Raw genomic sequence first — 23,175 nt, 5'->3', positions numbered from 1 at the left:
ACAGTGAGAAGTTCCCCAGGAGTTTGGGCTGAGGGTGTCCTCTGGATCAGAGGAAATCAACTTTTGAAAAGGGGAAAAAGGAAAAACTTGGATATTCTGACTATATCCTGAAAGTCTAGCTAGAAGCAGCCGGAATAGGGCTTGGTGGAGCAGTGCTGGCACACTTTTTTTGTTTCCTACGCAGCTTGGAAACGGGAGCAAGAGAGAGAGATGAAAGGCAGATTTGCAAGGAAGGTGGTAAGTCTGGGGGAGAGAGGGGAAATAACAGACCAAAAAGGATGGATGGATTTCCAGCTCATGCAGAGGATCCAAATATGCACATAAATTATTTTGGAGGGATGAAACTCTAGTTTTAAGAAGACGTTGCTGCCAAAATCCCCAGAAAAGGTGCTTCAGTGCCCAAGGAAATTTCTCATTTTGTAAGGTGACCAGAGGGCGAATGCATGATCCTTTCGGTACCGCATTGTACTAGAGCCTCCCACGCGCCCCCCTCCCTCCATCCCTTGCCCTCAGGCGACTTCAACTCTGTAAAGATGACTTAGCGCATGAAGGATGTGGTAGGATTGGATCCTAATCAGATCATTACTGCAGCAGTGAAGGAATATAATTTCCCATCCATGAGCTACTACCTCTTTCAGCATCTTCTTTATTTATTTCTAAATATTTTTTTTTTTGCTGTGTAGTCAAAAATGAAACCACTCTGTGTAAAAGGCAGGAGAAGTAAGCCAGGTTTAGACAGCATGGAAAATGCTCTTTTCTTCAGAATTAAACCCAAGCAAAGACCCCAGACGGTTTGAAATCCAATGTTGAGATAGACATATGCACAAACATCTTCACTGTTAACCAAATAATATTCCCCCTACATCCAGAATTCAGCTACTGGGACTTGTATGTCTGTTCAGCACAGTGGTCTCTTGTGGCTAAAGGCTACAGAGCAGAAGGGGTGGGATGAAGTGAATGTGTCCAAAATACCCCCAAACCTATTAAAACCCAACACTGTTGCTGCTGTAACAGCATGTGGCAGCTGGCTGGCTTAAGACACAGGTAATAGCTTTGCTTTCTCTGTGGCATATTTAGCATCTGGTCTAGCGCTGGGTTTCAGCCGGTGATCTGCAGCACTCTGGATGTCTCAGTCCCCAGAGATCAGCTCTTTGAGGGATGTGGGGTGGTTGGTTTTGCTCTCTCCTGCCTCTGACTTTGCAGGTAATCCCTGTGTGGTTTTATCAGCTACACTGGAAAGCATTTTATCTACAATATCATACTAATTCCATAAACGGAAGCTAAAAGCTGCATGTATGGCAAAGTAACATTGTATGGGGTCATCTGTAGTCTTGATGAAATGATTGAACCATGGCATGTGCAGCCTTTTAGCAGACTGTGGGGTGCTGCTATCGCTAATTTTTGGGGAAAACCTGTCATTTCCCACATAGGCTCAGAAAAAAAGTTTGCATGTGAAGCTGGAGAAACTCTAGAGCTGTGAACACTTGGCAGAACTTTTTTTTTTAGGAGTCCACAGATGGAAAAGAGCTCCAAACTATGTGCTATTACGCAGCTACGTGTGAATGGGAAAACCGCAGTTGCATGAACGATCCGCAGTGGCAAGTTGTTGATGCAGGCTGATTTAACAGACCTGCTCTTAATAGCCTTGTCTAGCTTGTGATGCAGCTTTTGGGGTGGAAATTGTAGTCTTCTATGCAGGAGTCTTGCTCTGCTGCAGTGTTGTGGTTTAACTCCAGCCAGCAACTAAGCACAGCCACTCACTCACTGACTTCCCCCGCCAAGTGGGATGGGGGAGAAGATCAGGAAAAGAAGTAAAACTCATGGGTTGAGATAAGAACAGTTTAACAGAACAGAAAAGAAGAAACTAATAATGATAATACTAATAAAATGACAATAGTAATAATAAAAGGATTGGAATATGCAAGTGATGCACAGTACAATTGCTCACCACCTGCCGATTGATGCCCAGTTAGTCCCTGAGCGGTGATCCCCCCTGCCCTCACTCCCCCCAGTTTATGTACTAGATGTGACATCATGTGGTATGGAATACCCCTTTGGCCACTTTGGGTCAGCTGTCCTGGCTGTGTCCCCTCCCAACTTCTTGTGCCCCTCCAGCCTTCTTGCTGGCTGGGCATCAGAAGCTGAAAAATCCTTGACTTTAGACTAAACATTACTTAGCAACAACTGAAAACATCAGTGTTATCAACATTCTTCTCATACCCAACTCAAAACCATAGCACTGTACCAGCTACTAGGAAGACAATTAACTCTATCCCAGCTGAAACCAGGACATGCAGGTTAGCTCCTAGGCTGTGGGTTAGTCCTGGACCATCATGCCATGGGACCTTCTTGGTGGAAGCCTGTGTGCTCAGAGCTGCGTTCATGTGTGTGCACCATCAGACAAGTGCTGGAAGGGGACTGTCCTGCTAATGGAAGTATGGGGTTCTGTGTTTTAAGGCAGCTGCTAGAAAAGGTTATGGTTTTGCTTGTCTGTTTTCAAAGGACAGGAGGAAGAGGCTGGCGTGGGGAGATCCTGCTGGGCGGCTCAGGAGTGCTCTGCCTACATAGAGCTGTCTCAGCAGCATCACCGTTCCCTGCTTGAAATGCTAAATTATTCTTCTACTCTGTTGTGCGATTGTTTTATGTGCTTTTCTCAGCAAAATCAATCAAGAATTGATAATTTATAAGCTCTTGTTTGCCTTTTTCACTCTTCAAGGGGAAAAAAGAGAATAAAGCAGAAGGCAGTGATGCAAGTAAAGGAGTGTGGCGGATGCAGAGCTGAGCACCACCTCCCTTGTCTGTGGGGTCTGAAGGGACATTGCTCATACTGGTGAGGGGGCTGGTCTCTGCTGCTGGCTCTGTAAGGGTCTGCCCTTGCTGCCCACTCTAGGAGCAAGGATATGAACTGCAAGCATGCCTGTAGGAAAAAAACATGGGCTCAACCTTGAGAGGTACCAGGCATGGTCATCCCCAGCAAAGTTATCCAAGTGTGAGCGAGAGCAGAGCATTGCCAGCCTTGTGAGTTTCCGCATATAGAGTGCTGTGGAAAGAGAGAGATTCGACTAGGCAGGTAGAAGGAGAAAGCTGGGTCAGCTGCCATCCCAGTTTACACTGAAAAAGAAATACCCTGTGGCAGCATATTCCACACTTCTAATCTTGAACCCTGCCTGCATGCCTGCTGTCACTCGCACCCCCTTGCATGCAGGGATGCATTCTCCTGCCTGCCCGCCTGCCCACCTTCCCCCAGCTGCTGCCGCCCTGTGGGCACATGTCCTATCTCCATCCCACCCCACCATCTCCATGCGATCGATCCTTCTCTCTTAAAATAGAGATAAATATTATAGCTTTATAGAAAATATAAATAGAATAAGAAGACACTGCTTAGATAAATAAGTGCTGTGGATAAACACTTAGGTACTGTAAATAATTATGTAGACAGATGGGTGCACAACCAGCCCATAGACATGGGTGATATCAGGCTGCTTTTGTAGAATAGGAGACACACACTACTTATATTGCCCCGATCCTGCTCTGAACTGTTTGTCCCCTTCACTGATGCTCCTGCTAGAGCAGTCATTTGCACGGTGAGCTGCTGCTTTTTCTTGAGAAGGCTTGACTTCTAGTCTCCATACTCTGTAGCTTTCCAAGCATTGCTTCTCCAGTTTGGAGAGCAGCCTTGGAAGAGAGAGCTTAATAAAGCCAGGAAAATCCATTTATCAAAACAGCCCAACTAAGACTTGCCTCTAGTTCTGCTCCTGTGGGTTCCTGATCCAGCAGGACAAGGGGAGCTGAGCTGTGGGGAAAGCAGCCTCGGTGGCTGCCTGCACCCCTCCAGAGCTCGGGTGCCCGCTGGAAGCGATGGCATCTGTTGCGCTGCCTCCTCTGCCTAGTGGGGTTTCATCCTTTAGCAGATGGTCTAGAAATGCAAAACAAAGTCTCAGAGTGGACTGTTGACATCCCTTCTTTGTAGGCTGTTCAGAATTTGATTCAAATAGTCTGTATTTGTCCTGGGTGTTTCAAAGCATGCTTTGGAAAATTTGGCTGGGAAGGTCTGGAGAACTGGCTGGCTCCCAAAGCTTTCCTGTTGCAGATACTCTTGCCTTGGTTTTCAGCTCTTATGCTTCTACTCGTGACCCGAAGCAGAAGCTCAGTAGTCACTTAAATGGAGGGATGTGAGATTTTTGTGGTTTCCTAGAAAGGGTCAGGGCTTTCAGCTTGGTTCTAGAAATGGTAAAAGTTGGTGTGGGTGATGTTTCTTCAGAGCAGTTGTCTTTTCCTTTCTGGCAGATAACTTTTTACTTTATCTGCCTGGCTTCCCGGTATAACTGACACTGGTCTATCCCACTTGACTCAATCTCTTGAAAAGTAAGTGTTACTAGATGGGTCAATAGCTGATATGGTTCAAGCCTATGGTGACTTGAGTGATTCTGAAAGCTTCTCTTTACCTCTTTATTATCTTTCTAGTTGTAATTTAACCAAGGATATGGCTGAGCAAATGATTTTACTATGTACCAGTCTCTTCTTGTGCAAGAAACTTTCCATTCTCACCCACTGATGTCCACTTTAAAGGAAGGCCAGCAAGATTTCATTACCACTTTACCAACCACCTGCTTGCTAGCAGAGAAGGTCCAAGACTTGACCATGCTATCGAGAACAGACTCTACCCCCACCTTCAAAGTTGTAACTGGTTGTGAGTAAAGGTTGAAAAATACCCCAGATTCCCCCTTTCCAAGCCTTCCTGTGACAGACTACTGGCAAAGACATGTTGTTTCGTAGCACTACCAGAGACTGTACTGAGAGCTCTGTTAAATATAGCAGAGCCGTGCAACACCCCTGCATGCCGGACGTTCAGTCTGTTCCTCGCTGCATGCTGAACGATGAACACGGTGAAACAGCTTGTTCTTGCTGCTGCTAGGTGGAAGATGCTCACTATCTTTGTGTGTCATCCTTGTGAGCAGTACATTTTGGCTGGACAGCACTCACGCATCCCCTGCTGAAGATTCATCTCAGCTACATAAGCAAATATTGGGCTGATTCATTAGGGAATTACCAGAAGATGGGTTTTTCTCTATAGTGCCCTCGGATGGGCACTGGCCAGCAGAAGTCCCTCTGGATCCACCTCTTGGTTTATGTTGGTTCTGTGGCAATTCTCATTAGAAAATATGCTTTTGAAGAACTTGGTGCTTCCACCAATATGTGCTGGGGGTCTCCTGGTCCCATCTTGCCATGACTTTTCTCTGCCTGCATCCCACCCTTCTCCCACCTCTCGTTGTGCCATGGCTGCAAATGAAACAAGCAGGTCCCTGAACTGTGCTGCCAGCAGGGCTGCAGATTGATAGCTCCTGGTAGCAGAAACACTTGTCAGGGGCTTGACAGGCTGCTCAAGGTTGCCTGATGTTGCAGTGTGGAGGTGGAGGGAGGGAGCCGGCAAGCTGTGTGCTTGCGCTTTATGGCCCTCCTGGTGGGACTGGTAGGCAGCCTGGCATAGCAACCGCTCAGGGCATTTACTAAGAGATTTATGAATTTGTAATTTTCGGAGGCCCTGAAGCAAAAGTGTCTTTTTAATTAAATTTTGATTCTTTCCTTTCTTCTCCCCTCCTCTGCCTTCCCCCTCCCCGCTCTCATCCCTGCCTGTGGTTTGTTTACTGAGACCCGGCAAAGCTTTCAGAGAACAGGTAGGAGTCTTTGAGCATAGCCAGGAGGAGCAGAGGATGGCAAAGCAAACAAGCAGATGGCAGATATGATAAAGCAGTCCCCAGTCGGCTCTGCCAAGATCCAAGAGGGCTCTGCGATGCAGTTCAAGGGTCCCACAGTACGAGCTTCCTGCATGCCTGTGCTCTGGACACGGATTTGGCAAGGTGTCTGAGAGACTGAAGGCCAAGCTGTGTTCCTGTGCTCTCATTTGCCCAGTGCTCAGATCCTGGCATTGCTTAGGGCTACCTGGAGAGTGGGGGTGTTGGGGACGAGACGGCCTTATGTTGCTCTGCATTGCCCTGCTGTGGCTGACATGCGCGTGCAGCCATCCATCTCTGAGTGGTGGTCCCCTCTAGAGGGGGAGCACAAAACTAAAGGAAAGCAGGCAGCTCCCGTTTGTTTTTTTTTTTTTTTTTCTTTAAAAGGAGGTTCTAAAAGAGTAAGGTGAGAAATTGGCCTGGCCTTTGCAGTACACTGTCAAGGGACTAGGGGCGGGTCCCCCAGGAGATGCTGCCTTGGGATTGCCTAGGACTTCCCCCATCACCAGTCTTATTTTGTGATCCCTCCCCAGCCGCTGACTCAATAGCAGTGTCCCTACCTAGCCAAGCGATGTCAGCCCTGTGAATAGATTTCTATCAACCCACTCAGCCCTAAAGAGCTACAGTTAAAAGGCTCTGGAGACATAATTGTGTCTGCGTAACAGCAGTGATGATTTCCTTGAGAGGTAGGATGAAAAGTGGCTCCGTTCCACTACTTCTGCAGAGACTTGATAGCTGCTTCTAGAAAGGGGCTTCGTTGTGATCCAGGTGCCTCCACCACTGCAGTTCTCCCTGCCTCGTGCTGCTTTCCTTTCGCATACTTGTGTTGCCTGCACACTTGAGCTGTGGTCCGTAGGGTGCTAGCAGCCTGATGGGTGCCTCCAGGCAGGTGAATTTTGGAGTGGGTTTGGCAGGGTCTGCTGCAGGATGCCCTGGCAGCCTGAAGTGGGCTTTGTGCAAGGGGCACTTGGCCTGATGCTCAGCAGACACGTGCTACTCACAACTAGAAAGACACCAGCCTTGTGCAAGCTCCCTTTTTATTTTCTTTTTTTTCTTCTTTTTTTCCTCCCTCATCACCATGCTGTGGGTAAGGATACTGTTTATCCCACTCGCTCCTTCCTGCTCCCTCAATGGTGCAGATAGAGAAGTTGCTCGACCTCTGCACATCTTCAGGTCCGGCTTCTCAGTGTGGATGCGTTGTCATGTCTTTTGTCGTGAGTTACAAAACCATCAAGCAAGGGATGTGTTTTGGGTACGTGGGGTGTGGAGCAGAAAGGCAGTGCATAGTCACAGAGGTAAATGCTGAACACCCCGTCTTTCTCTGCCCTTGGGCTCGCAGGCTAACATGAGGCAGCTTCCCTCCCACCTGCCTTCAGGATGTTGATGAAGTAGCTTGAGGGTAGGATGTGGAATATGTGTAGGGAGACAGGGATTTGGCTGGTGATGGCTCTTAAGCTCTTATGCTTTAAAAGCTGGGGACTGAGGTTGCAAGAACCAGCAGAATCAAAACGAGACCCTGAGGATCCCACCTTAATGTCCCTTCATATTGTCAGGCCATTGCTTGTGCCAGCCAGGCCCACAGTGACTGTTGTGATGCCCAATCTCTTGCATCCTTTCAAGAGTCCTTTTTAGTAGGCTTTTCCCCTTCTTCATGCCTCTCTCCTGGCTATAGAAAGATGTTTGTTTTCATTCTGCTGCCTCCGGGGCTGGCACCGTGTTCAGGTGCCTCTGGTCTCACGTGGAGCTTCATATGACTTGTCCCCATTCCCTAACCACCTGCTCCAGCATGTCCACCTGGTTAACTCCCACCCTTCATTTCTTTTCTGAAGCTTCTCTGTTTCACTGTTGTTTTCCAGCCAGAGGCCAGTGCCCCGGTTAGCTCCTGATGTTGTAAAGGACAGAGGTGGATCTGGGGGTGATTCCTCTCGGGGGAGCTGGGAGATGAGATGTGCTCTGCCCCAACCTCCACACTCACGTTGGGCACCAGCTGCTTGTTTCTCAACCGGAATTGGTAGATGCTGCATTTTTGCAGACCAGCTCGCTTGCTTTAATTGACGATTAACACCCTTGCTGCATAAAAACTCTTGTCTTGAAAAGTGTTGGTGTTGGGCTGACAGGGTGGCAAGAGTCCGAGCATTTCTAGCCGGGCGCTGGAGGACTTGCAGAGTGGGAAGGTGCTGGGAGGTGTGAGGCAAGCTCCTTGCAAGAGCTATGGCAGAGCCCCCACCCTGGGACTGCCAACCCAGCGACGCGGTGACAGGCGATGTGTTTGCTAGTGCCTGTATTGAAATGCGAGTGGTGTTCCTCACTGACCTCTGATGGGAGCCACGTCCATGCTTGTAGCTCACCGGTGAGGAGGGGAGCGTGCTATGCTGTTTAGAAAGGGAAATTTCCCCAAGCCTTGGAGGAATTAATCATTTTATATTCTGGACTCTTGCCTTCTGACTGATCTATCTGAATTACAGATTAACTGGCAGCATGGGGACAGAGGAAGCCATTTCAATGAATAGCTCTCTAATTTATTAAAGGGTTTGTTTAGGCTGATGGATCGGCAATGCAGCAAGTTCTCTGAGTGGGGAGTTGTTTTCTGTCCCCGTCCACATCTCCCAACCTTTTATCCCCTGCTTGCTTTATCTGCCTGTTCACAGGACCCCTCTCAAGCTTGATGAGGGTCCCAGCAAGGCAGGTGGAAACCCCAAACCGGTGATAGTCTTTGCAAATGAGCTGTCAGCTCCCAGAAAGCTGTAATTTTGGAGCCTTTCTCTGGGGGCCACTTCTGTGATTTTTAAGCAAAACCATCACCTTTATGACCAAGGACTATAAATTTTGGAGTAAGGCATGGCATCGTGGAAAACACCAGTGTATTGATGCTGCAGTTGGCATTAGTTGAGCCAAAAAGCATCGGTCCCTTTCCAATCAGTTCTGCCTGCAGAATGTCAAGCGCTTCCCTCCTGCCCTGTAAGTCTACAAAGGTTTCTTGAAAACCTGCAAAACCTTATTTCTTTAGTGATTTTCATTTTAGTAAATGTTGATCCTGGGACTTGCAGCAAAGCTCAACACCCCCAACACCGTTATTGATGTAAGCATCATGGGCTGGGGAGTGCTAGGGCTGCCCAAACCCCAGCCTCACTTCCTCTCTCAATTGCTCAGCATGAAAGAAAAAGGATTTGTTTATTTGTTTGTGGATATATCTGACATGGACTTCATATTCCAGAAGAGTCTCGTAATATTGTGGGAGCAGATTCAGGATTTAAACCATTACACAAGTTAAATACATTTTGATTCTGTAAGCAACACACTATTTATCTTGGGATAGAATAAATCTGAGATACTGATATCACTGCCGGAGATCATCTCAAGGAGGGTTGTGGAGGGAAGAAAAAAAAAAAGAATTGACTTTCTGAGAGGCAGAAGTTTTAAATTTTCATTGCTCTCATGCATGAACTAAGCCAAACTGTTGTTGCAAGGAGTTTTATTATTTTTTGACCATGTAAGGAGTTATCTTTTGGCCTGAAAGTAAACTTCATGGGTCTGATTTTAAGTTTGGGTCTACAAATTCGCACCCTGAGTGAATGCAGTCGCTCACTTGCTGGCAGGGACTGGGCACGCGGGATGTCTGCTGGAAGTGAACCCAGTCCATTGGCACCTGCAGCCTCGATGGCTGCTTGATGTTTTCATAAGAACTCCATTTCAAAACATAAAGGTCAAAAGTTGACCAAAAAAGTAACAACCTAGAACTATTTTTGTTTCAAAAATTACAAGCACTATTAATTACTGCATGAGAACCAGATGGTGGTACTGACCAGTTCAGTTTCATGGTCCAAGCAGGATCTTGAAAGAAAACCAAGAAGAAAAACACAGAGCAAAGATAAACCATGTGTTGTGCCAGGTACTTTACATTTTGAGTGCTCCTTCCATTTGAAACCTCTGAGCAATGCAGAGCGGGGCATTTATTTATTTTTTTTAACGTGTGATTTTTTTTTTTTTTTTTTTATCTTGACAGAATATTAAACCAAAATAAGGAGGTCTGAAAATTAATGTCCTGTAATGCAGCAAAATCCCTCGGTGTCTCGGGAGTCACATAAATTGGATATTTGGAGAGGGGACACACAGCTCCCTGGGCTCAGAGTGGCTCTGGTTACCACTGGAGAAAATAAACCTCAGCGCAGGGGCGGCCAGGCTCTGAGGAGAAGGCACTGGTGTCAGCACTAAGTGATGTGGCTGGAAGATAGCCTCGTCAGGCTAATTGATCTGGAGCCTTTGCCTTTCCTGCCAGGGCTGCCTGTCTCCTTACCCATAATCCCCACGCCTTTGATGGCCAGTCAGGAATATGGGACTTGGCCCAGTTTTACGTCTATCCAATAACATTATGAAATTGATAGTGACACTTCCATTGGCACTAATTTCAGTAAGAGATTGGAGCCAGAGGACAAGCGGTTTGCTTTCATGGCAGCTAAGCTTTCCAAGTAGATCAAGATGACCCAAGGTTGATCTTGCAGTGGCCAAGGCATGGGAAGGGGAGCAGTGGGAGGAAGATGGAGGCAGCTGGTGGACTGGGGCAAGGAGCTAACGAGAAATGTGCCCAATGCTTGCCCTCAGCATGCGGTGGTCCTGGCTGGTAGGAAGCTTGTGCTGCAGAGCTGCTGCTGGCAGGGCTTTCTCTTCATGGATGGTGTTTATTAAGCAGTGTTGGGTACCGGTCTCAGCAAAGGTCAGAAAAACCCTTGGGCAGGGGGGCAGCAGTGATCCCAGCTGTTGCCTCTCAGACCTTCAGTGGTTCTCGCTGTTTTAAGTGTTTCCTGGCACAGATACAGGTTCCTGCAGCATCGTGCTCTTGGCTCAGGTCAGTCATCCAGCAGCGGGCTGGACATGATGATGGTGGAGCTGCCAACAGAGCCCCTCACCGAGACATCACTGGTGGTCACCTTGTGTGCTAAAGGGAGCTCCATGCTGAGCAGGTTAGATACCACATCCCAAAGCTTTCACCCAACGCTGGCCGCAGTGTTGAAGGTGATGCAGTTGCCGCAGCCTTAATGCGCACTGTGTGCACGTTCTTTGCTGGCTGAATTGCAAGATAAGACTGTGAGGTGTAGCTTAAACCACTTCTGCTTTCCTCCCCATCTTGCAGCTGTTCAGCCAAGGTCTGGTTTGACGTGGGGGAGAGCGTCGCCTCGGTGCTGAGCTGGAGTTTGCAGAAGACAGCCCCTTGATGCCTCCCCAGGCAGCCCTTTCCCCAGCCTTGTGCTGCATTCACATGTTCACCTGAGCAAGGGCTAGGGGAAAATGTTTATCAGTTTGTCACAGTCTCACTCTGTGGTGGCTGGGGGCCAGAAGAGAGGATAAAAGCCTTGGGCTGATGATAAATTGGAAATGCAGAAAGGAAATGCATCTGCTCAGTGCTGAGCAGGCAGCCCTGCTCTGGGCTTGGGTCTTTGCTCAGGTTCACTCAGCCTCTGGGTGCTAGATGCTCATGAGGAGGCGAAATGCCATCGGGGCCATGTGTGAGCTCACAGGTGAATACAGCTATGGGGTCCTGAGGGTTTGGGCAAAGCAGATGCTGCTGCTGCCTTGCCCATGTCCCCATGTCAGTGGGACTGTCCCTCTCGGTGCGCTTGGCAGCAGATCTGAGCATGCCTGGATGCCCATCAACCCTGAGCAAGCTGCCATCCACTCAGGAATGGGTATGAGTGAGCAAGCATCTCCCTTTTAGCAAGTGCTAACATGACCTAGGGCTCAGCAAGTGCATGTTAGTGCTGTTTTTATGCGGGCAAGGCACGTTGCTTTGGGATACCTCTTGGCACCTCCGGCATGGAGCAGGGGAAGAGCTGTGGTTTGGATCTGCAGATCCTGAAGCTTTTCACTGGAGGGGCTGAGAGCGAGGAATCGGCTGCACATGGGCAGGTTGGGGGGTGCGGAGGTGCTGGGGCCTTCTGTAAACAAGCCGTAGGAAACGCCGCAGTATATAAAGCGCGTCCTGCGAACAGAAGAGATTAGGGAGCTGATATGATGTTATTCCGATTGATTTTGCTGTTGTATTTATACCTGGAGGTAAAGAGCAGACATACTGGAAATCAATTGGCCCCATGCTCTTCCCCACTCCCTCTGCAGCGCCGTTTGAATGAAATGCTTATATCATTTTTATGGTGTGTCTGTGATAGGGATGAGTGAGCCAAGAGATTAATAGGCGCTGCTGAGGCCTTTACCCAGCCACTGCCCGGCTCTCGCCTTGTAAAGCCTGCACTGCTCTAGAGTTCAAGGTGGCCCTGAGGTGACAGCTTGGTGACTTTGGAAAAAAACAAGACGCAAAACTCTAGTCAAGACGAACAAAGGGGAAAAAAAGGTAAATGGCAACAATAGAGGATTTGGGACAGGCAGGATCGTGCCCAGCTCTGGAGCTGAGGGCTGGGTGCAGTGGGATGATGGTGACATGGGGGGAAGAAAATGATATTTTGGCTTCAAATGGAGCAGATCCCATAAAGAAGGGTGGAAATGATGGCCTTGTGCATGGGAGATAAGGCTACAGTGACCTCATTTTGATGTCCCATTGCACACCTGGTACCCAATAGCCACCTCTCCTGCCCCACCACCCTTTTCTGAGCCTTGACCTTGGGGCTGGGGCAGGAGGGCTGCAGTGGGACGATGCAGGGAGTTTGTCTGTGCACAGATGCTGCATCCCCGTGTGCCCCTGCTCACTCCTTCTGCCTCGTCCAGGTGCGTGTTTCTCTGCCCTGGGCACTGCTGGTGCTGGCTCTGCCATGCCAAGATACCATCTCAGGAGGTTTCTCTGCAAGAATGGATGTGTTGGACCCCAGCTGGCTTCTCACATCCTGTGGGGAGCATGCATGCCCAGTAGTGGGAAAAATTGGCTTGTGAGCAGCAAATGGGGGAAGCTAGATGGGGGAATGATGGAAGGTGACTGGGGATGGAGTGAATGCCAGCACCAGCATTTCCAGACAAAATAGTGTCTTCCTCCCTGCAGCAACAACTGAATAAAACACACTTTTCTTCCTCTCTTGTTGTCTGCATGACAGCTAGTTGTTTCATCTGACCTCAGCGGTGAAAACCTTTTCCTGTTGACAAATGAAGTGGCTTTCCAGTATCCATCCCCTATTACATGGGAGAAGGTGTTGGCTTGTTGATACTTAGAGTCAGCAGATCATTGCATTACAGGATCTAAAATATATTCTCCTGGTTACCCCCGTCCACTGTTTACAGTCCCTTTCCTGGATATATGTTTTCTGAGTTGAAGAGGTTTGGTACTGCTGGGCCAGGAGCTTTAAGCCTAGATGTAAGAATTGCTGCTTTGCCTGCCTGTGGGTGCTGGCTGGCTCTGCTGTCACGCACAACCCTAGCTTGTCAGATCCCTCCCTTTTTAATCATCAGATTGTCTCGCTTTTACTGTAAGCATTTTCTGTTGCTTGTTCTGCTGGCTTTATACATTTGTGCCACCATATGTGTTGACTTTATATTTTATACAATTTGATCTTAATGATTTGTGTCTAAGCTCAATAAATAAACTTGAGAAAGGAGGGGAAGGAAAGGACATGGGAAGAGTAGTGGAGGTTTGGGGATCATCTACCCCCGACGGGGTTGGAGTGATGTTCCATACCGGGACTGCCAGGGTGACTGGAGGGTGGAATGGGCAAAGGGAGGATGCACAGGGCTGCCATGGCCCCTCCACCCTGATGCATCCTCTTTTGCAGCGAGAGCTGCCTTCTCCCCCTGCAAACACCTGAAAGCATTAGAGAGAGAAGGAAATGTCAATATGTAAAGAAGGAAAGGGGCTTTTGTAAACAGCAGTATTTCAGCAGACTGTTTCATCAGGAAAGAAAGTGCTTTGAGGATCACCTGTGTAGGGATCACCTACTGACAACGGATCTGACAGCCCTTTTTTATATGAGAATGCATCTGCAATTTATAAGAGGGTGGAAGGTGGCAGCGGGGTGGGGGAAGAGCCACGTGTGCAGCTGGAGCGGTGGTGGGTTCAGGGCTCCTGGGCCTATCCCTCGCTCCCTTTCACCCCAAAGTTCATTGGGATTGTCACCTCCTCGAGATGTTCAGGGCCCCAAAGCCATCATCTCATTCAGGAGAAGGGAAAATGGATTGCTGTTGGCCATTTTCTCCTGCCTTTGCTGCCAGAGGGGCTGGAAGCTGAGGATTTGAAGTAGACCCCTCTGAGAGCTCAAATTTATGTTCTCGGAGTCTTCACCGGCCTGCAAAGCTCAAGGATATGACATTTTACATGTGCTGTTTCCCCCAAAAGCTGATGGGAGAGTCTGCACCCCATAGGCCATGGCAGAAGTGGGGCTGGCACCTTTTCAGGTTCCACAGCTGGCCACGGTGTGGTTCGAGCAAAAGCCATGCTGTACGGGTGAGCCTCTGCAGCGACACCCTCCAGCTCCCATGGTGTGTTTGTTGCAGGGGTTGTGCAAGGATGCGGGGATAACCCGGGGTGAATTTAGGGCAGGGAGACAGAACTGAGCTGTATGGGTGTGGGAAAAGCTGCTTGGACCTGGCGGAGGTGGTGGTGACAAAGCAAGCGCACAGAGAACTGGAATTAGGGGTGTCTCCAGTTAAAGCCCAGCGTTTTGTAGAAGCGAGGGGTCTGCTGTGGCTCAGGGGATGATGTGCCACACGATGGACCATCCTGTGGTTGGGATTGGAGACTCCAGGGATGAGGCGAAGCAGCTGCTTCCCATTGCAGGAGGGCAGGGGACGGGCTGGAGCCCACGGCAGTCTGGCTCCAAGCAGGCCCTGCGTAGGCACTGAGCGCTCACTTGGCCCCTTGCCCACATCTGCCAATAAAAATTAAGAAATTGATTTCCTTTTGTTTGCCTGACAGGACGAGGCTCTCTTTATGAGACAGTAAATGCAATCTTGCTCTGAGCATGGCTAGATTTTTAATTGTATTTGTTGTGCTTTTGCTTATTGTTTTATGAGTTTCCGTTCCCTTCCTTGCTGGTGCAGAGATCAGCCCTGGGGGATGGTTTGATTTCAGCTCTAGCAAAAGGTTAGAATTTTTTTTAAACTTTTTTTTTTATTTGTTTGTTTTCCTGATAAGCTGAAGTTCAGAGTTAGTTTTCTATCTGTGTTAAAAATAAATGTGTATGGGCATACGTATAACTCCAAGTTGTAAAGCTAGGCTGAGAGATCCTGCCTTGGAAGTATCTACTTGCCAGCTGGTGATACGGCCCTTTGAAGAACAGCATTTAAAATTAAGATCAGGGAAATATGGAAGTGCCAACAGAGGTTTGAAGTCAGAGGAGGAGGGGATTTTGTATATAATATATATTGGAGTTTAATGAGGTCTGCTTTAGTGCTTGCTATACAATGCATGGTGACCCACTTTACTAGGAGAGCATTTTTTTCTAGTTATGGGTCATATACAGTTCCTAATTAAGTAGGTTAATTATATGGCTCCTTTATATTACACAGGCAAATGCGGATGGCACAGTTAGCTCTTGCAGTGATCATTTTTGATCAAAAAATGATGTTCTGAGAGACAGCTCCCAGAGGCATGGGTGGTGAGAGGAGGATTGCCCTGCAGCCCTGGGCACTCGCCTCATCACTCTCTGCTTCAGCAAACGTAGTTTCTGCCCTGAGCACGTGGCCTAGGATGTAGGTGGAGTTGTCCTTTCTGAAACCACGTTGGAGAGACCATGGTCCCATCCCAGTCCAGTGCTGCACCCACGGTGCCACAGATGCTGTCCAAACCTGATCTGCACTGCCGGCGAGGTCCTTGGTTGGAGTTTCTTTGGAAGCATCAGTAAAGGGAAGAGTACTCCTTGCTGAGGGCTGTTTGGTTGCAGGTGAAAAGTGCTGCAGCCTGGGAGGGCTCTGAGCAGTGTCAGACCCTGTAGCTAAGAAGTCCTTGAAAGAAATTTCTTTAACCTTTCCCTTCCCAGCCTGACAGTGGCTGAGCCCCTGCAGCATCCCCGGGTTATCTCTTCCAGTGCTCAACCATCCGTACTTCTAGGCATTAGGGAAAACATTCAAACCCTAATCTCCCTCAGCGCAATTTAAACCTATTATTTCTTGTTTTATCCCCAGTGGACATGGAGAACAGCTATTATATTTCTCTTTGCTGCAACCTTTTACATATTTGAAGGCTGTTATCACGTGTCCCTTCACTCTTCTCCTCTCAACACAAAGCATAATTCTTTCAGTTTTCCCTTGGAGGTCATGTTTTCTACACCTTCGATCATTTTTGTTGCTTTGGAGAGGTTACAGCAATAGCAAGCTGGAGTTTTTGTTGTTTCTTCACCTGTCTGCCTTGGAACATTCATTATGTTACGGATGTGTATGAAGTGGCCATTATCTTATCTTCTCCAATCTGTGGTTATTTATGAAATACCCTATATTCCTGAGCCTATGTTTTATCAGAAAGTATATCTCTTAGCCTTGATAAATAATTTACCATTATGATATGATCACACAAACAGGGGGTCCCTAAGCTATATATTATTATTTGCTTTATTTTTCTTAAGTAACAAGTTGTCCATGTAACACTGTGAATGAACCAGGCGATTCACAGACATGGACTAAAAGGTATATCCTATTTCACAGAGTTTCCAGATAAACAAGGAGATGAAGGAAAACACCAGGCAAAACTCCAGTTTAGCCACAGGGAAGAGTCCTGAATAGAGAACGATAGGAGATTTTCTGAAAAGCAGATTTTGGGGCAATCTGGAAGAATGTTTGCTCAGTATTTGCAGAGATGATAGTATCAGGATGGATGCAAAGCAAGAAGAGCTGGAACATTGCTGGGATGGATGGAGCATAGCCTGACCAGGAGGCTGGGGGAGAAAAGAGGGTGGAGATGAGGCCAGGGATGGTGGTGTTTGAATAAGGCACCTCTCTTGGGAAGGAGGAGTTGACTGTAGAGGAGATGTGGGAGGGAAGGGAGAACAGCTTTGCTCCTTTTGATGTTTCCAAAAGAAATGTTTTCAAGCTGCCTTGCTGCTCTTCAGTTAACATCAGATTCATTTTGATCCTAATTTTCTGGTTGACTCTCCCACTAGCATTGCAAAGGGGCAGGTTGGCAGTGGCTGTATGGCTGGGCTGGAGCAGGGGCTGACTGCCTCTTCACCCAGGGTTAGTCCTGGGACATCCTTAATATCTTGCCAGTCTTTCCCTGCAGCTCTGTGGCTCCATCACTGCTGCTGACATTGCTTCCCTGGCAGAAAAACCGCATGGGCTTAGCATGGAGAACAGCTAAACTCTGTCCTTGCAGGCAGCATGGATGCTGCTGGCTGGTGAGACCCCTGCTTGGATGGAAGCAGAGCCATCGAGAGCCTTTCAGAGTATAGATGTGACACATTTGATGCTCAGAACATACAAGGGCTTCTTAAAGTATTAACAAATAGACTCTTTTTATAGTTAATATCCACAGTATGTTTGTCCATAGCATAGGCTGAGTTATTCACAGAAACAGCTACTGCATCACTCTTTAGATTTCAAGTTTCAGAGGAGCTCCAAAATATTTTATATTGTGTTTTAAGATCAAAGGGTGGTATATAAGGAGGTACCCCAGGCTACCCTTGACTATTCTGCATTTTTACAGTACAAAACTGGCTTCTTTTCTATGTCCCTCTGCCCATTTCTCTGTCAAGTGGGAGGTAAACCTAAATCTTAAAATCTGTACTCTCTTTTTACTCCATCTTTTTCCTTTAACCTTACCTGGAAAATGCACTGCTGAAGCCTGTGAGAATTCTTCCAAATAAAGCCATTCATCAGCATTATACATCAGAAACTCAACCTCCTTACCTACTTAACAGCAAAAAACATATGCTATTGCCAAGATAGATTAAGAGCTGAAGTCTAGGTAGCTGCTTTGTTTCCAGGAGTTACTAATGGTAGTATATGTTTTGAGTGTCAGAGCAATAGTCAAACCTATAAAAGTGATTGGTGACTGCTTGATATCAATGATGTTGTTAAAGTTTGTCTCAGGCTTGTATAATGAGTCCAGCACTCATCTGAGTCTCAGAGGGGCAACGGAGTGGCCGTGTGCTTAGAGGTCACTGTATCTCAGCTGTGACCAGCCAGAAGAGATGGGAATGAAAGAATGGAAGTGATAAAGAGCTACGACTGTGTTGTAAGGAGTTAATGTTGTCCAGATTTCTATACCTCCCACCCCTCCCTAAAAGTTAATGGGAGAAACTTGGAGAAGTCCTCAACTGTAAATTACATCTTTAATCCAATTATACCTTGTGGAGGATATTGGGATGAATTGGCTGAATGATATGTTATAGTCCATGCCAGCTTGGTGCCTACCATCATCAGAAATGTTTCTGAAAGCTTGAAAGCAAGTGCATTGCACCCATCGTCGGTGTTCCTTAGGACTCTTGAGAATGTGATTTATTTTGTTTTTTTTCAAGACCTGGAAATACAGTCAGAGGCAGTAAACTGTCCCCGGATGATTGCAAGGGTAGAATATATTTTATGTGGTGCACTATTGCTGTGGTGTCAGGACTGCAACTGCCTTGGCAGTTCTTGGGGTTTCCCACTTTTGCAGAAATGGGAAGGGGTTGAGATGGTCATGGAGGATCAGAGTTCAGCTCTGAGGCCTTTGAGGGTTGGTAGATCTTGTAAATGTCTAAGCTTGGCAGCATCAACTTGAGGTGGATGACTAAGAGGTTGAGTCTGTTCACAGGACCCAGTGCTCGCTGGGGAATGGAAGTGCAACTGTGGATCAGTGGAGGCATGGTTACCTCTTACCCCATAGATCTTGGACAGGTTTGGGGCATGAAACTAGGGATAACACATGTAGAAAGTCCACCTAAGCAGTGAACTGCAGAAAAAAACCTGTGCTGTGTAAAGAAGATCAGACTCTGGATCTGTTCAATGACAAGGAAACTGCCATCAGAACATCGGGTAATAGATGCTGGCTGTGTTTAGTTTCACAAGAACCCAACCTCCTTGATCATGCCCTACTTCTTTAGATGTAGCCCTGTCCTTCTAACCTTCTTGTACAGAGGAACACTGCTGTGATCCGTGGTCCTTAAAAATGAGGAGGTGCTGTGCAAGCAATGTCAGCAAGAGTTATATGCTGGCAGGGCTTTGTGAGCCCCCAAGAACTACGTCCCCAGCAGGGTCTGTGCCAGCCTGACCTATGTCCCATGGTTGGTTATGAAACCTACCATCTCCCTCCAGTACTAACGCTGTAGGAGATGTCCTCTTTGCTCCTTGTCACAAAGTTGTGATTTCTGCTCTCAGAGCAGAGGACAAAGACTTCCTTCATGTCATTCCCTAGCAAGGCCTTTCACATCCCACTGTGTGATTAGGAACCTTCCTTTGAAGCAACACCTTGGCTCCTTAGGGAAAGCAATAAGCCCTCAATAGCCTCTCCCACCACTCCACTGCAAGGGAGACGGTGTCTCCTCAAATTATTTATACCAGTCTATACCAGCTCATATTTTTATGACTTGTTTTATGAACTGCACCTTGAAACACAGAGGTCTCCCCTTCCCACCACAGCTGAGCCAGCCAGCAGTGCACGGTAAGGCCAAAGGGACATGCACGCTGTGCAAAAGCCAATCCTCCTGGTTTGCGTGCAAAGACTTGACATGAAAGAACAAAAGTCATTCAAACCAAAATTGCCTGTTTGCTCTTTGTGTTTGGAGAAATACAGCGTGTGTAGTCCCAACAGAGGCATCTTTGCAGCAAGAGCTGAATTTTGCCTTTGCATCTCAAAAGCTGGAAGTCACGTGGGCCCGGGGAGTAATGTAAAAAAAAGCCAGAACCTGCCAGAAGGAATTCACAATAAAGGGAGAGACTTTTTTTCCTTGTGGCTAAAACACCTGTCACGGCTGCTAGGACTCTGCTAATTACACAATAACTTTATTATATCCCACTTGGAAGAACAAACGATACTTGAAGCTCCAAAAATGAGCAGCCTTTAGACTAGATTAATGACTGCATGGAGCCAGTGTTCGCCTTGTCCTCCCAGAAGCTCTGGAGAGTAAAATGGCTTGAAGACTTTGTTGCTAGTACTACATAATAAAGTAATTGTGCAATTAGAAGTAGATTACTGATGGGAGAGAGGCATTTTCTATGCAATGTAGGTAAAAGCCAGGCTTCTCTGAATAAGTTTGAAGCCTCAATGCAGCATCTCAGCTCATTTTTGCTTGAGCTTCTGGTAGCCCTGGTAGCATCCATGCAGGAGAAAAGGGGCATCTCTAGTTGAGTGTGGTTTTTCTTCCCATGTGAACATATAAGGGAGGTCCTCATGGAAGGTTGCAGTGCAGTCCCCACATTGCCCAACTCCTCAGGATCATGTGTTTACACAGCATGAACGGCTGCAGCATGGATTAAAGGGTTTCACCTCGTGATGGAGGTGTTTGTGATGCTGGCTGGCAGGTTGGACCCCGGGACAGGTGAGAGCAGATGGAAGTGGGGAATAATGTATTAATGCCTGATGTCCCCCGAGGTTTCCAGCTTTGGTAGCTGATAGCAAAGACTGAAGTTAAAAGATGTAAAAATAAAATAAAACATAAGTAAAAAATTGGGGTATGGCTGATTATTGTGAAATAGTTCTGTGTCCGAAGCAGGCCTTGGCTCTCAGGTATGGATGTTCTTTCCTTCATCACTTTATTTTACCTATGGGAACAAGCCTGCCATTGGTTTGGGTAAGATTAGAGCAGTGATGTAGAGTCATAGCTGGGGCACGAAGCTGAAGGACCTGGAGCATGGTTGCTGGCTGGCCATCTGCAGGAGGGAGATCAATGTGGGTACATTTGGGCAGACTGGTGTTTTGGAGACCTATTCCATGGAAGTAGACAAGGTTGTGTAAGTGGGTGCTGTGGGACTTGGGGGAGGGACGTGGACTGGCCCAGTTGGCTGGGGTGCTGAGATGCTTGGGGAGCAGGAAGGTCTCTTGTGTACATTGACCAAGGAGGTGGGTGCTGAGAGCTCTGTGCTCATGGAGCAGCAACTTCAGGACTTTGCATGGGCGTCAGTGCAGAGGGACCACTTCAAGCGCTCCACCAGGTCCCTCTCAGCCTGGTGGGGATCAATAACTGGTCCTGTGAGCAAGAAGCAGATGGGGAATTGGGATTTAAGAAGTACTTGAGATGGTAGCACATGAATTAGAGGAGATAAAGAGGAGGGAATCTTCTGGGTTTGTTGCAGCTCAGCCTAAAGTTTGTGGTGCTGACTTCTCCATATTTTGCTGGGGCCTCTCTTCTCTGCCATCCCTGGGTGCCTGTGGCCTTGGGGTTCCAGCATGGCACAGGGCTCCTCTCAGGGGAAACACCCTCTGTGTCCTTGCTCTAGTGAGAGCAAATAATGAACACCAGAGAGGCTGTGCAGGGATAGGAGACTCCTATTACTCCCATCCTGGGGGGGCTGACTACTTTGCCTCATTTTCTTGCGTGTCTGATGGTGGCATGAGCTTTTTAGGGTCAGGAGGGTAAGGGGGAGATGTTGCTGTTTGTGCTGGTGGTGGGATGCAGCATGAGCTAAGCAAGATCTGCTCCAGTACTTCGTGGGTCCCTGCAGGTATCAGCCTTACCAAAGGTCTCCGTGTGTGTGCTGGAGTGAAACTGGAGGAGGGGAGACAAGATGGGCAACACATTGGGTGAGAGAAATGGTGTGAATATGGGTTTGGGGTGAAATAGATCTTCTGTAGGGGTGATGTTTCTCCAGTCTAAGCTCAGTTATGTATTTTGCCAAGCTTATGATACCAGGGTATACAGGCACCACAGCAACTGATCTATCTTATGACAGCCCTAGGTTTGTGCAGCACTCACTCTGCTGTAGTGTCACCTGTAGCTACTTTAACATCTGCAGGATTGTCAGCCTGGTTCCCCAAAACCAGGAAAGAAAACTTGAGGTGTCTTCCCTGCCCTGTGAGCTGCCTGGGGATGGGCCAACTGCCAGGAGTGCTAGGACAGGCATCCGGTCCAGGGGCTGGTGGTGGTCCACTGCTGACCTGCAGGGATCCATACCCGTGTGGTCAACAGGGCTCGCGGGTCCCCTTTCCCGTGTTGTGCCTGATGGATGTGTGTGGTCTTTGCAGGTCCTGTGGCAGTGATCAGCGGAGAGGAGGATTCAGCCAGTCCCCTCCACCACATCAACCATGGCATCACAACGCCCTCATCCCTGGACGCTGGCCCGGACACAGTGGTGATCGGCATGACCCGCATTCCCGTCATCGAGAACCCCCAGTATTTCCGACAAGGTCACAACTGCCACAAGCCAGACACGTGTGAGTGCCCGATCCGGCCGGAGCCCCCTGCGAGGACCAGGGGATGGGTTGGGGGGACGGGGGAAAGAGGGCAGGGAGGAAGAGGTTAAGAGGATGAGGAAGAACAGAAGGAGGTTTTTGAGAAGAGTGGGTCTTGGTATGGTCCAGAAACCAAAGTGAATCTCAGGTCTCAGAAATCACAACATACATGTAGGTGCTTCCAGAGTAGACTTTCCACCCTCACCTTCACCTCCCTTCACCCTCCCTCCGCCACCCACCAGTCACCTTCCCCCCTTGCCTGAAAGTGCCATTCAAGCTGGGGTCTGCCTTGTTGGCTCCAAGCGTGAGGTCCCAGGCATGAGCAAGAGCTGCATGGGAGCGTGGGGATGGATGTGACCCCTGCCTGGCTGGGGAAAGGACCTGCCTCCCCTTCCTCCTCCAGCAGTTTCCCAGCCATGGGGCTGCCTCCTTGGCTCCCCACCGGGCCAGGGAGAAGCTCAGGACACGTGGCCATAGATGGGGTAGGTGCGTGGAGATAAAGAACAGGAGGCTTAGATGCTGGATGTCTTGTTCTCATGGGCTTCTGTAAAGCTTTTGCATCTTTCCCGTATAAATCTGGGTTGTGAACTGGGCTCATTAGACTAGTAGGTTATGATCAAATGGTCCTCTCCATTTTGCGTTCCTAAATTCTGAGCGTATAAGATAAGTGCTGGGTAAAAGGATGTTTTTCTGGGAGTCCTGCACTGCTTCCCATGCAAGTGGTGAGATGCAGCCTCCCCGACCCGTGGCTCGCAGCCAGTAGTTGAGTCCTCCTAGGCCTCTTACCAGCTGTGAGATGCGAGGCGAGCAATGCAGGAGGTTTGGATAACGTTCCTCTCCTGCTATTGCTCATCTTTTTGGTGTGTCTTGGTTCTAGGTAGAACTGGAAAACCAAAAAGCTTGCAAAAAAAAGGGAAAATATCCAACTTGTGTTATGTCTGTGGCCCAGCCAGAAGTAGGGAGTGCTGCACTGGAGTCGCCTCTGCTCTCCCCTTGGCTGCTGCTGGCTCATGAGTGCAGGAGACATAACTCAGCCCCTGGAAACAGGGAGGAGGCCGATCTCCCAACCTGCGGAAACTCATTCAACGTTAAGCACTCAGCAGGAGCATGCTGCTCCACGGCCACCACTCCTCCCATCAGGGGATGGGGAGCTGCGGCTGCTGCTCCCACGGAGGTGTCCCTGGGGCAGCCCCTCTCAGGTGCTGCAAGCCGGTGCCT

The 23,175-nt window shown here is 48.3% G+C and overlaps 1 protein-coding gene across 3 annotated transcripts in view; it reads left to right on the top strand.

Annotated features, from left to right (window-relative positions):
- The window catches only part of NTRK3 (neurotrophic receptor tyrosine kinase 3), a 219,917-nt gene that overhangs the window by 99,347 nt on the left and 97,395 nt on the right, over positions 1 to 23,175 (top strand). For all 3 annotated transcript variants that reach the window (XM_075045072.1, XM_075045071.1, XM_075045073.1), the window contains exon 12: positions 21,751 to 21,939. In XM_075045072.1, the coding sequence (XP_074901173.1) occupies positions 21,751 to 21,939 (189 nt within the window). The remainder of the gene's footprint in view (positions 1 to 21,750; positions 21,940 to 23,175) is intronic.

This window comes from Buteo buteo, chromosome 13 (genome assembly GCF_964188355.1).
Source record: "Buteo buteo chromosome 13, bButBut1.hap1.1, whole genome shotgun sequence".
Classification (NCBI taxonomy): Eukaryota; Metazoa; Chordata; class Aves; order Accipitriformes; family Accipitridae; genus Buteo; species Buteo buteo.
Note: the sequence above shows the minus strand (reverse complement) of the source record. Positions and strands in the feature narration are given on the sequence as shown.